The sequence below is a fragment of the Salmo salar genome, chromosome ssa06 (genome assembly GCF_905237065.1).
Source record: "Salmo salar chromosome ssa06, Ssal_v3.1, whole genome shotgun sequence".
In the NCBI taxonomy this organism is placed as follows: Eukaryota; Metazoa; Chordata; class Actinopteri; order Salmoniformes; family Salmonidae; genus Salmo; species Salmo salar.
In genome coordinates, this window is record NC_059447.1 from 30,773,677 (window position 1) to 30,788,209 (window position 14,533).

The window sequence follows — 14,533 nt, forward strand, 5'->3', positions numbered from 1 at the left end:
CCCCTCAGGAATTGCTCTTGAGAAAATTTCATGTAATTGTCCCCCCCAAAGTTGATATCAGATTTTCGCCCCTGGATGTGGGTAGTACAACGATCACATACGCCATGTCGGAGTAATCTGTCAATTAACATGATTGACATATATATTTTCAAGGAGAAAAGGGCTGAGAAAAAAATGATAGGGAAAAAAACGTGAAACAAATAAGTTCCCTATTCAGCAGTGGTCAGTCCCTCCTTCCCTCCATCTCATTCGCAGAGTCGGTATTCAAGTGTTTGCCAAAGGTTTGACGTCATGTACATCGGTTTCCACAAATGGATTGTGAACCATCTTGAGCTTCACATCCAGTTAGTGCTCTGCCTTCTCGAACTAGCGTCGTTCGACGAAAACCGTAATTGTTATTTTCTGCGCGGATATCAATTTCTCGGTCAGAACTCCAGGTTGGGTCAAGCATTGAGGTTTGGTGTTTGTTTAACATATTTTCAAACGTGGGTCTTCTTTTGGAATAACAGCAATTGTACGCTATACTATCGTCCTCCAGACCAATGGAGAAAATGGCCAGACCTGTTCCTTTAAACTCATCTTTCCAACCTCCAACTAATGGCGTACTGAAATCCCTGTTGGAGAATCCAATGAAGCTGCCATTTCATCATGAAGAAGGTAAACAAAACGCAGACATCAAATCATTTGTTACGTTGTAGTTTACATTCTTTTTTTGAGACGATTGTTTTGTCGTTCTCGCTTTCAAGCATGATCTGTCAGTGTTGCAGCGCGTTAGCAAACAAGATACAATGCAGAAAAAACAGAACGTCTCCGATGGCTATAATATTTCGGTAGCCCGGTGTTTCTCACCTTTGGTTACTAAGAATTGGCGTTGATTCAAGTGTAAATTAAAGGGACAATCACTTTCTACATCCATTTTTGGACTTATAAATTAATTGATTCTTGAAGAGTAGAACTTATAAATGCCTCATAAGCTTAGTTCAACTGTCATACCCAAAATATAAGATTGTTTTACTCCAATGTTTGTAAACAATGAAAATGTAAACACAATATAGTCTCAACATGGTTAAAACTATAATTTTGATATCATGGACGGTCAATCCTTGTATCCATAACTCAAACTCTCCATGTCTATGCATTTGAGTGGTTACATTTCTCTAGCCCCATCCCTCAGCTTTTTACCGAACCAGTGTCGGGGGATTCGCTTTGTTATTGTTTATACTGCTGATTGCCGCATTAAGTGTAATGGATTAGTACTACTACATCTAGCCAGATCGGGAAGGAGTACAGTATGATCCATGATGGTTGCAATTTGTCGTTAAATGTACAAAAAAAATACATTCCTGGTATGCCAGCTCCAGCCTGATAAGGATACAGTGTAGCAACTATCCCATTAATTCATGTGACTCACGACAGAAAACGTCCCACTGTAAGTGTTTGTCATACATTTATTATTTGGAATGCTATTTTTCGTACACCGTTTAAGCTAGAAACGTCATTCAAACTTTTTTTTTAACGTGCAGAGTGGTCAGGACCAGTGTGCTTGTATACAACTTTTGGATGTCCTTTACACTTTATAAACTATAAAGCTTGTTGCCCTTCGTTTTGTCCTCCATCCACTTTAAAGGGATTTCAACATTCTAAAGGTCCCATTGTGACATCATTACATCCAACATTCTATGCACTGTGAACAATGTAACTTGTGACAACAATCAGCTACATTGATACTTTGCCAACCAGTTAGACAAAAGTTAGGACGTATGGAATCTTCCTCTACTTCTCTGCTATTGAAATCTGAACTCGTAACAAAAATATATTCTTGCGATAAAACGGTATAGCTGATTTAGTAACCGCATCAACTGCATTTTCTGTATTTAAAAAAAATAAAATAAATTGCCGACCTCCCCAGCACTTTAGACAAAAAACGTAGAGGGTATGAGATCTTGGTCTACTTCTCTGCTATTCAAATGCGTGTTTCACGATATGCCGAAATGTCAGTACTTTTTCTATACTAGAACCTGAAAAACGGCTGGGTACCAGAATTGTTGTTTTATTTTGTACTTCTGTCAAATGTCTCACGTCGTCTACGAATTGAGAGAGGATCAAGTCTGTCTATCAGCGTAGCCGATGTCCCCTTATAGCGCTAGCCCAAGCCTGTCAGGAGGAACCACTGGGAGTCTGTGCTGCATCACCACTTATGTTGCACATAAGTTAACACACTTGAATAATGAAAAACAGCATGTAGAAATGTTGAAACTGTTAATAAATGTTTTCAAGTGTGTGGTGTGTGTGTGTGTGTGTGTGTGTGTGTGTGTATGTGAATGACGTCATGGGTTTTAAAGAGAACGCGCATACTTTAAAATAAGTCCCAAATGGAAGGGGAACAGATTGGTTTTCATCTGTAGCCCAATGAAATCAGCCAAAACAAGGTCAATAACTCAATGCATGCACACACTCCTATTGAATATGCATTCACTTGTATTGTAAATAGGCCTAGGCTACATCTTGATTTACCCAGTTTATCAATAGACTAGAGATTTACCATTCAAATAAATGATGACCATAATGTTATGTAGTTTGATTGGTTAAAAAAAAGGTGACATTTATTTGATAATTTATTAATTAATGGATACATTAAAACATTTTTCAAATGTAATGATAATGAACTCAAAAGATCCATCTGGATCAATTACCATTCTGTGACTTTGGCTAATACGCTTTCTTTTTTTCAATTGGTATCATTTTGGTATCGAGTATCGTAATACTAAACCTGGTATCGAAATCAGAACTCTGGTGTCGTGACAACACATTGAAATCAGAACAGAATTATCTTCTTCTGATCAAAAGTGGCAGATGTTTTAGTAACGGTTATCCACTGCATTCGTTAAGCTAACTTCCCACTGTTGAATTAACTGTCATATAACTTTCAGAAATGTAACATTTATAGCACTGGGTGAGCACATTTCTAGCATGAGACAATGAGTAAACATTTAGACTTTTGACACATCAGCTACTTTGACCACTTTCCCAACAACTTAGGCAAAAACTTAGAGGACGATATGGCATCTTGGTCTACTTCTCTGCTATTTAAATCAGAACAGAAATATCTTCTACCAATCAAACAACCGCTGTTTTATTAACCACATCAACTTTTAAAAAGAACTGACATTTTGACAACTTTCCCAACAACTTAGACAAAAATCTGAACACTATTACAAAAATACTTTTAAAGGGCAAAAGCAAGTCCAACAGTAGTACATTGTGGAAAGTTTGTAATCTACTGTAAATACACTATAATTAGTATTCCGAAGACTAGCCAGTCTAGAAACCATTTAGTACTTATTTGTCAACAACTTGATGGGGAATATATAGATAAAGTTTTTTCAAATCTATTTTAAAACTTCTGGAAATAGGTAGAAGAGAAATGAAAATATATTTCCTGAGACTGGAGGTTGTCCCCTAGAGGGTGCTTTTGCTATTGGAGTTGATGGGGTGTTTACTGTAGTTTGGTTATTTATCTATTTGCATCAAGTATATAAACATTCAAATACGCCTCAAGTAAGATCTATGTTACACGTTTTAATCAACAATCAGGGGCTGTAGATATTGTGTGTGTATATAAATAAATTAAAACTTTGGCCTTTTATTGGCTTAGCCGTTTTGATATTGTAAAGGCATTGTTTGGCTGTTTTGGTCTAACAGTGATGTGACTCTCCAAATATTTGCAGGTTTTGGAAAAGAGAAGAATGACAAAGAGAAAAAGTTGGATGAGGAAGGCGGTGCCAATACTCCACAGTCGGCCTTCCTAGGGCCAACCCTGTGGGACAAGACCTTGCCATATGATGGGGACAACTTTCAGCTAGAGTACATGGACCTGGAAGAGTTTCTGTCAGAGAATGGCATCCCCGCAAACTCAGCTCAGAATAACCAAAACCAGCCCCGGCAGCCCACTATCCAGCAGGTTTCCCCTGCACCCCCCTTACCCTCTGTGGTCGACCTCAGCAGCCATGCCACTACCTCCGTTCATACAGCCATGGTCTCCCAGAACTGTCTCCAGAGCCCCCCAGCCAGAGCAGGTAAAAGACCATATCACACACACTCAACACACAGCACAGGAACACTCTCAAATGAGGGCTAACATCTGCAAGGTCAACCAAACGCACACGCACAACCCTCCTATAGCTCTCAAATTAGGGCAAATCTCTATGGTCAAAACCTTAGTTGTTATGCTTTCTAATAATATGCCCTGGGCGCTGTTTGTCCACCTGGTGTACTCAGCACGCACATCATGACCAGGTTGTCTTCTCAACACTGAACTTTCTCCTTTACTGTATACCCCATTCCACTCTGACAAAAAGCACAGATAGAGGTTTCTCAGTATTTAGGCTACTTCAGGGGCTTTGAGTATGATAGGACATTTCTTCTACAATTCTGGCCCTGGACTTTGGAGCTTGAGTGGCATTGTGCCAAGTACTAGAAAGTTAAACTGGAGGAACAGTAGTTGTACAACTTGGGTGGGTTATAGTTTTGATCCCTCAACTGTGTAGTTTTTGTCAACAAACATTTACAGTTTTACTACATACCCGATGAAATTCCAATATTGATTTAGATTAGGCTCATTTTGTTGCTTGGCCCGCAATGCTCCATTTTGCTTTGTTTGCCTAAGGTGAATCCTGACGTATCTGTTTCTGCCTACTGAAGAGACAACCAGAAAAAAGTAAAACGTTCCTCCTTATTGAAACACACATTCCTGGTACCCAGTTATTTAGAGGTGTGAGGATAACATACCTTATTTACAGGCATCACCAAGGCAAACATCTTTCATAAGGCTAGTTGTCATGGTTTCAGCCTCTTGAAAGTGGGGGAGTGAATAGAGGTTCAGTGTAATTGGTGTGTTTGTTGGAGCAGGCAGATGTGATCTGGTTTGTGCTAGCCAGTTCTTTGTTGCTAAATAATGGACATCCTATCTGAATCTTCTAGTCGAGGGCAAAACAGTGATTCTATTGCCTGTAATTGTTTTATTTTGAAACTAGTTAATTAATGATGAGGATGGTAGTTGTCTTTATGACCCTATTTTATTTAATCAAGTATATGTAAATAAGGTGTTATCACATCAGTTATAAGTATGTTATATGTTTTAAAGGGAATATTTCTGTGTGCCCATTGGTTTGTGTTATATAGTAACTTTTTGGAATGTATTTTGGTTGGTATGTGTGATATCTTTTCATTACCATAGTTGGTAGAGCACAGTGTGTCAAATGCTGGGAATTGCCAGGTCTCCTCACGATACAATATTATCACGATACTTAGGTGCCAATACGATATTTATTGCGATTCTATGTCTATCACGGTTCTATATGTATTCTGATTTGATACTGCGATTATTATTATTTTTTATTATAATTTTTTTTTTTTTTGTGATTCGATGTTCATGACATATTGCTCACTATGTCTGCTGCAGGGGGACACGAGAGAGCCATGATAAAAACTAGTTTTGATCCATCATGGAAATAAGTGCTGAAAACATGTTGGCTCACCATTTTTAATAGAAGATTGAGGCCAAAGCTATAGGAGAAATACCAACGTTTTGGCACAGGTACAGCCGACTAGCGCCAGCTAACGTCAACTAGCTAGCAGGAAAATATACAAAACGTTTGTTGTTGAGAATCGATACTTGGAGTCATAAAATGTATATAATATTGTCATAAATAGTATTAATATTACGATACTCTACTGTATCAATTCCCCCCCACTTACTCTGATCCACCCAGCATGCTTTTACTGTGATTTGCAATTACATTTGAAGGAATTGCAAATGCCCTAAATTCCCATCCATTACAAAAATTACCTCACAATTGCCATGGTAAAAAAGAAACATTCACAACTTCTTTTGATATGTGGCATTCTGTTTGACACATTTTAATATGATTTAGCTTGTACCTTGAAAGTAGTCGCAGACAGAAGTGTAATAGTTTGTTTCTAATGATGACATTATTACTCATGCCAAATATACCCATATGTATGTCCTTCGTCAGTGTACGTACAGTTACCACAATGTTTCTCTCAGTATTTATTTCCCCACTGCTTTCACAAAGTGAAAAAAAAGCTGGGAACAAACCTTGGCGTGGTACTGTAAGTAGTTTTTGGCCTCACCACAGGGAGTAATAGTACATCCAGACACAAGTCTGTCACTCAGTCTCAAAGAATTACATCTACATTTACAGTACACAGAATCCCAGCATGTGAGGGTGTATGTGTACGTGCGTGTATATTTGTCTCAGTGCGAGTGTGTGTGTTTTGTCTGGTACAGTTTCACAGGGCCTGTCCTCTCGACGTTATGCACATCCCCTCTCACGAGAGTACGGCTAGGTCTTTCTGACAGACACATGCATCCGCCATGTGTAGCCCCAATGCTAAAGGGAGCTTGTCATGGCATGAGCATCTCCTCCTTCCTTTAATTCTCCCTCACCAGACAGATCCCAGTCGGAGCCATAGCAGAGGCACAGGCTGAACCCTGATGAGATCACATGGTCAAGGCTATACTGCTGTCACATACACCTCCAGCCTAGCCCGCCCCACCAACCTCCCAATTTCATATTGCATGCAAGCACAATGCAGCCTGAGGTATCTTTGTTATCACAGCAGATATCCAGTGGAGTTAGCGATGGGCGGGTCCCACTGCTGGTTCAATAAGGGGCCTAAGGTGTATTGTTGGCAGGGGCCAAAAGGGAAGTGGAGCGTAGACAAGGTCAAAGGTCATGTCTAAACTTGTGTGCCATGGAAGTGACTGTCTGATAAGGTGTGTGGTACCTATGGAAATCCTCTCCCTATAGTAAACAGATAAAGGGGAGGCGTGGTTAGTTCTCCTGTTGACTCTATGTTTAGCATCACATTCATATACAGTAAACACTTAACACAATAATATGAATCCCCGACTAGCTCACACTTCATTTTGAAGATTGGTTGGAAAAGGCACAGACTCGATGTTGTTATTCCTTAGGGTTCGAGCTTAAAATGTTAATGAAAATCAAACCAGTTTAAAGAGGGTTTGAGTTTCTTTCCTGACTGTCCAGCGGTCAGAGGAAGAACATGCAGGTGAGAGTCAGGTCAGAAGTCATCTTAGCCCGCCGTCCCATCTGCACTGGTTCTACTACCACCCCACACAATGCAAATCTGATAATTTACCTACAGGAGAAGGAACAAGACGCAGAGCTCTTACCTTCTATCTATGTTTGGTGGACGTTGAACATGTTGTCAGACGGGTGTGTGTTGTCTCTTCCTATTGGAGGTTCGTAGAGGAGAGGTCACAGCCAAATACTATAGGGCACTATCAGCCAGGCTTTTCACCAGGCCACTCTTAGCCAGTAAAGCATGTCACTGTATTTTTACTCCAGTAATCTGGTCAGAATGAATGGTTAAAGTGATAAGACGTTTGGGCCACAGTGCTTGTTATTTATACAGGTGATATAGTTTTGACAGATTGTTTTGGACAGCGTCTGATTTAGCCCTTGTAAGTAGCTTGGCACTAAGCTGACAGTGTTAGTCAGTGGCCTGTCGTTGTTGGGGACTAACATGCAGCCAACGTGTTCTTGACAATTCGCTAAAATGAGGCATTGAATTGGACCCCTGCTGAAGTACCACTTTGGATGGCCAGCCATTTTAGCTTAATGTGTCAGTGACTACTGATGCAATGATTCACTGGTGACGCCAGAGTGTAGTTGTCACGCTTGCGTGTCTACATTTCAGTAATTTAGCAGATGCTCATATCCAGAGCGACTTATAGTACTGAGTGCATTCATATTCATCCACATTTTTTTTTCTCTAAATTCATACATGTGTTTTCTCTTGTGAAAGGGCTGGAGTAGCTGTCTTACCTCCTTCTGCATAACGTACAAGCAGGTCAGACCTGTATGTTGGCCTCGGCTTAAATCTCAACCAGGACTGGGTGGAGCTAGAAATGCTGCTGTGACCAAAGGTCAGAAGGCTTAAGGCCGTAGCCAGCTTAAAGCACAGAGAAGCTGGGTCATGACGTAGGAAGTGACCTAAAATGTCGGCCTTTGAATTCTGTTTGAGTGAAATGTTTTCACCGCCAGCAGGAAGAATTTGTATTTCTTTCATTCCTCATTAAGTTTTCAAACCAACTACAAAAGACTACAGTCTTTTGATTGTGATTGGTTGTAATTGTCAAGCTGTTTTAAGTGGATGAATCTCAGGTAAATACACTGACATTGGGCTCTATTAGCTTACTGTCATAAGATGCTCACCGCCAGCCACCAATCAAATTACAGCTGATTTGATGAAGCCATCCAATTAAGTTCTTCAGTTCTGCTTGCTAATCCACTGAATGATGAAGGGTAGAATGTGAAACCGTGTCAACTGCTGACCTGCTGCTCTGTGCCATAGAAATCTATTAGGTGTTACGTAACATCCACAGAGAGATTGCAGAGGCACATGTTGAGGCTGGCTGACGAGGAGGTTGCCTTAAGTCAATTTACAGACAAAATGTTGTTGTCTGCCTGAGCTCAGCTGACTAGAGGCACTGATAACAGGGCCCCAGAAAAGCTTAAATAACACATCTTCTGTGTTTGTGAGAGTGTCTGTCTCTGTGTGTCGTGTTCTCTGTGCTCCACCTGTTGGTTAAAAGGTGCAACCACAGTTGTTTTGCTTCCCTGTGGGCAAGGCCAGTTGTAGAATTATTTAGATGAAATAGTCATTGACTTGATGGGCATGTATAGAATAAGACGGACATAAGAATATAGTCCGTCTTCACTTGCAAGGCTGGTATTGATTCTAGAGCAGGGGTGTCAAACTAATCTTTCCCCGGGGGCCACATACGGTCGTCAACGAGGTCCGGAGGGCCGCAAAATTTTTTTTGTTATATTTCCTTGCTGTCAAATAAATAGTCTTGTAGTACTCTGTTTTCTGAAATTCCGATGCTCCCTGACTGTCAAGCTTTCATTTCGGTGATTATTAGCGAGCTGGACACAGTCAAGAAACTATATGAATGTAGGTCCATTATCATTTCTACACATTTTCAATTTGGTTTTAGACATTTTAAAGTGTGTATACATGCATGCATGCATGCATGCATGCATGCAGACATGCAGACAGACATACAGTTCCAGGGTTTGTCTTTATTTTTACTATTTTCTACATTGTAGAATAATAGTGGACATCAACTATGAAATAACACATGGAATCATGTAGTAACCAAAAAAGTGTTAAACAAATCAAAATATATTTGAGATTCTTCGAAGTAGCCACCCTTTGCCTTGATGAAAGCTTTGCACACTCTTGGCATTCTCTCAACCAGCTTCACCTGGAATGCTTTTCCAACAGTCTTGAAGGAGTTCCCACATATGCTGAGCACTTGTTGGCTGCTTTTCCTTCACTCTGCGGTCCAACTCATCCCAAACCAGTTCAGGTGATTGTGGAGGCCAGGTCATCTGATGCAGCACTCCATCACTCTCCTTCTTGGTCAAATAGCCCTTACACAGTAAGGAGGTGTGTTGGGTCATTGTCCTGTTGAAAAACAAATGAGAGAGATTTTTTTTTTTTTACTCAAACCACCCGTAGGCCGCATTGGACCTGGCTGTATGTTTGACACCCCTGTTCTAGAGGATCAGCTTTGTAAAGCACAACCATGTTAAAGAAGAGAATGGCACAATACTATGATGTAAACAGGCACACGTGTGTTAGTTTCCCCATAAGTGCCCTCCTAGGGACTTTTTAAAGGGGGCTTTCTAGAGAACTCAAAAGTACCCCTAGTATGGGGTAGGAGATGAGGGGGGGGTACTAATGACTGCCACATTTGTCATAGCTTTTATATTACATTTAATGGCAGATTCTAGAACCTTCATTTTAAGGAAACCAGTTGATCTAATAAGGCCTAATTTCTAACCATTACTTTCTCAAGGACCATTGCACCTCAAAGCCTGCTCTTGCAGAGAGTACAGTCTCTTCTAAACATTTCCCAGACGTAATTCAGCAGACCCTCTAACCTGTTTTCCTTTGCCTTTCTCCTGCAGTGCTGCCCTCAGCTGCCAGGAACACCCCCAGCCCCATCGATCCAGAGTCTATTCAAGTTCCAGTGGGCTACGAGCCCGACCCTGCAGACCTGGCTCTGTCCAGCGTGCCCGGACAGGAGATGTTTGACCCCCGAAAACGCAAGTTTGCCCCAGAGGAGCTCAAACCACAGCCCATGATCAAAAAGGCACGCAAGATCTTCATCCCCGAAGATCTCAAGGTAACCTACCTGGAGCCTACTTATGTGGAAGGTTGAAAGGGTTTGCCACTTGTTTGGCCAAAAACTTTAAGCACCATGTTGCCTTATGTTATGTAAGCAGCAAGTGGACTTATTCCACCTAAATAACCAGAAGTATTTTTAAACCACAATATAAGGAGGAGCGTTGGTGCAAACCCAAACCGGCAGCTTTTTCAGTATTGATAGGGAGGAGGCGAACTTGGCCAGGATTTAGCTTGACAGGTTTAGCCGTGGTCATTCACCCTTAACCCGAGTCATAAGATGTTGTTGGAAGAGGTGTATCACATGTACTATTTTGTTTGTTGAGGTAAGATGGCTTCCTGCAGGGTGCAAAGGAGGTTGAACGTTTCAGGCAGTTATAAATAACATTATGGAAATGTAATAAGTGAAAATGAGATACATGATGACATAAATAATAGGTCACATTCGGAATACTGTTTATTACTCAGGTGAATCACTTTATATTTTTACAATACCACAGGTAGTGTGAAAAGAAAATATGAATCACATCAGTGTGTTTCACATCCCTTTCCAGGATGACAAGTACTGGGCCAGACGCAGAAAGAACAACGTAGCAGCCAAAAGATCACGGGATGCCAGGCGACTGAAGGAGAACCAAATTGCCATCCGGGCTGGATTCCTAGAGAAAGAGAACGGTGCGCTTCGCTCAGAGGTGGCCGACTTGAGGAAGGAACTGGGTCGCACCAAGAACATTGTGGCCAAATACGAGGCTCGGCATGGGCCCCTGTGAACCTCCCCAAACCAACGTCCACGCCACACCCTTCCCTCTCACCCCCTCACCCAACAGTTTGAAGGACAATGTGCCTCCCTTTTGGCGGCACTGGCCCCCCCACACACCAACCCCTCACCCCTGTACATGATAATCCTATAGGATTCTATCATTTGGAATTTGAATTCTGTCACTGGCATCCGTTTTGTTTGTTCCTTCTGTTTTCTCACTCATCCTTTATGTACAAACATGTACATGGGGTATGAGTATGTATGTACAGTATGCACACACACTTTCCTCCAAGTACTACAAGGCACTTTGAGTATTAATGAGCCAACAACCTACTCTCCCGGATCCCTACCCTGTCCCCTCCTTCCATTGTTCATTTTGTAAATGATGCCATTGTGTTTTGTTTTTTTCCCCCTTTTCTCACCTGTTTTATACGTGTGATCAGGACTGAGAACTGTTGTAATGTATCTCCCTCCCCATCCTTCTAGTGCTGTTTTCAGAGGGATCATCCTCCTACCCAAGACCCTGTTCCTGTCTGTTATGTCCTGTACCTTCCTGTAGCATCCTTTCTCAAACGGTTTGTACTGCGCCTACATTCATATTGCAATTTTTTTTTGTTATTGTACTTCCGTTAATATTATACATTTTCGTGTCCATTGTTCTATTGCAGCGCTGTAACATCAGTTCATCACATCAGGACTATAAGCTACTCTTGTGATTTTAATATTTTCTTGTTAGCACTTAACCTCTCTCTCAAACCTCAGTATAACTGTACAGTTGAAAAGAAAAACCAGTGATTCTTTTCTATCACACATTGAGCAATAATCTTTTCCAAATCTATATTAATTCATGCTACCAAGTATTTCCTCCCACACCGATCCCCCAATCAGAGCACCTCTTGGTCTCCAGTAGAACCCACAACCCTCTTGTCTCTCGTTGCATGATCATTTTCTGTTGGGAGTTGCGCTAGTTAGCATGGTGATGGTGAACAGATTTCCCACCCCGTGCTCAGTGGTTTCTCTGCTGCAGCCTGTTCCACAACTCAGCTAACCCTCTCTGCACTAATCTTCTAACACGTGTCACAATCTGACCTGGTGCAATGATCCTCAGTCTAATCTGCCTGATATTTATGTATCTTTTCTGTTAAGGACAGATACATTTTTTTTAAATATTCAATTGTTATTATTATGACTTCTATTTGTCTCGTTGATATTGTTATTCTTATTATTATCATCTCATTGTTTTTATTTGAATATTTCAGCATGATTTCTCAGAACACAAACCTCAAGCTAATCGCAAAATGGTTTAATTATTTCCTTTTTATTTAGCATGATTAACAAGAGTGGTTCTTCTTTTAATAATCAATAGAGATATCTGTATTTTTGTAGCTATGTGTTTGCCTTCTTCTGTAAGATGGCTGTATGACTGTAAAAGATGTTGTAAAAATAGTTGGATGGTGTTGTCCAGTACTGTGGTTATCCCAAACAATTAGTTTACTACAAACCAAAATATTCAGTACAGAGGTGATATATTGGTTATAAGAGATGTTTATATAAAGCTATTCTATATGGGGTTTTTTGTACAGTATTTTTTCGATACATTACTGGCTATGTATTTTAAAGGCACAGAATCCAGAATATTATTATTAAAGAATACAAATACATTACTCAAAGAAAACAACCAATATAGTAGTGTTTTGATATCTTAACCATAATAATGTGGTAGTTTTACAGAGATTCCTCCAAATCCAGCAGCAGTAATGGATACTTTTGGGCATTATTGGAAAGACACTCCTGTATCCTGGTTATATACTATAGATTTAGCCATTAGTAACCTTTAGTTCCTTGTGTCATAGAATCGTAGTACTTTAAGCTCTCACCAACGTTAACATGAAATAAAGTCGTGAGGATGGAATGTATGGAATGATCTTTAATTGGTTTCTGAAGAGACCCACTATTGCAAAGGAGATGCCAACACTTGCTTGCTATTGATTGTCATCGATGTCACCACTAGGTGTCTCAAGAAGACTCCTGTTATGGGTCCCTTCACTCAGATGACCAAAATATGTCACTGGAGTCCTTTGATGGTAAAACTGAAAAGGTTTACCTTTAGTCATATTCTGATATAAACTAATATTACTAACATTTGGAGCCATCTCTATGTTCACTAGTTAGAATGATGTTACTATGAAGGGGGAGGGCAATTTCAGGTTACTGTAGCTGCTGTTTGTTTGTTAGACCTTTGTGGTTCTAGTAAGCCCCACTGCCTGAGTGATATTACTCTCAATGACACTGCATAGCTTACTGTGTTCTCTATTTCTGCTATAATACTTTTAAATTCACAATTGACCAAATACAGTGTAGTGTTCCTTACCTGTTGCAGATCATGGTCCAGCCAAGGTGAGAGTAGAGATGATGATGTTTTGGCTGTAGAGAAATGGCTGGAGGTGGTTTTCCTTATTCACATTTCTATAGCCCATCTGTACAGATATGGGTTTTGTTAGTTGTGTGTGTCTATGTACTTTAACATGCTATTCTGTACCATGGATGTACCATATGAAAGAATAGGATAAAGCCATTACCAGTCCACACATTTCCCACATACCTCCCTGTAGAGTGACTTCACTACCTCACCCATGAATGGAAGAAAGTAACCATAATTCTGAGTCTATTCCAGTGCCTTGAATACACTGACTGTTCTCAGTCTCTCAGCGATGTAATGTCATTATCACCACTTGAATAGGTTCAGATCTAATGCAGCAAATATTCTATATATTTACAATTGTCTTTTTACTTATTTAAAACACAATTAACTAATTACCATTGTATTAATGGCAACACCAATGGACTGTTTCACAGAGGGTACATAGATGCACAATGAAAGGAGTATTCTGTCTTGTCTGTCATGGAATGAATGCATAACATATGATATTCAGTCCTTGGTCTCCCTTTCTGTAATTTGTAGTGTCTAATAAAGTATTTTCTGTTTCTTTCAATGAGTGTCACACTTATTTCTGCTAGTGTCAAACATTTTTAAACTGTTTACACTGAGTCTATATAGTACTTAGGCACAACAACACCTCCTCGGGCCTTATTGCTTAAGAACAGCCTTACTGCTATTAAACTGGTTACCAATGTAATTAGACCAGTAAATAGTCATTTTTAGTCATACCCATGGTATACCATGGCATTCAGCCAATCAGCATTCAGGGCCCGAACCACCCAGTTTATAAAAAAAACATTAACACCTGCTCTTTCTATGACATAGACTGACCAGGTGTGTCCAGGTGAAAGCCAAGATCCCTTATTGATGTCATCTGTTACATCCACTTCAATCAGTGTAGATGAAGGGGAGGAGACAGGTTAAATAAGGATTTTTAAGCCTCAAGACAACAGACATGGATTGTGTATCTGTGCTGTTCAGAGGGTGAATGGATAAGACAAAAGATTTAAGGTCTTTGAAGGGGTATGGTGCCGGGCGCAACGGTTTTGGATTTTTCACGCTCAACAGTTTGCCGTGTGTATCAAGAA

General features: G+C 40.3%; 1 protein-coding gene across 1 annotated transcript; it reads left to right on the plus strand.

Annotated features, from left to right (window-relative positions):
* The first annotated feature begins 307 nt into the window (after positions 1–307).
* LOC106606950 (hepatic leukemia factor) lies at positions 308–13,998 on the plus strand. The gene is made up of 4 exons (XM_014203446.2): positions 308–657; positions 3,729–4,076; positions 10,029–10,246; positions 10,800–13,998. The coding sequence occupies exons 1-4, from the start codon at positions 543–545 to the stop codon at positions 11,013–11,015; spliced, it is 897 nt and encodes a 298-aa protein (XP_014058921.1). The 5' UTR covers positions 308–542; the 3' UTR covers positions 11,016–13,998.
* Positions 13,999–14,533: the final 535 nt, after the last annotated feature.

Coding starts and splice junctions, on each gene's coding strand:
- LOC106606950 (XM_014203446.2), top strand. CDS start 543: ATGGAGAAAATGGCCAGACCTGTTCCTTTAAACTCATCTTTCCAACCT. Junction 658..3,728: donor GCCATTTCATCATGAAGAAG/GTAAACAAAACG, acceptor AAATATTTGCAG/GTTTTGGAAAAGAGAAGAAT. Junction 10,247..10,799: donor TCATCCCCGAAGATCTCAAG/GTAACCTACCTG, acceptor ATCCCTTTCCAG/GATGACAAGTACTGGGCCAG.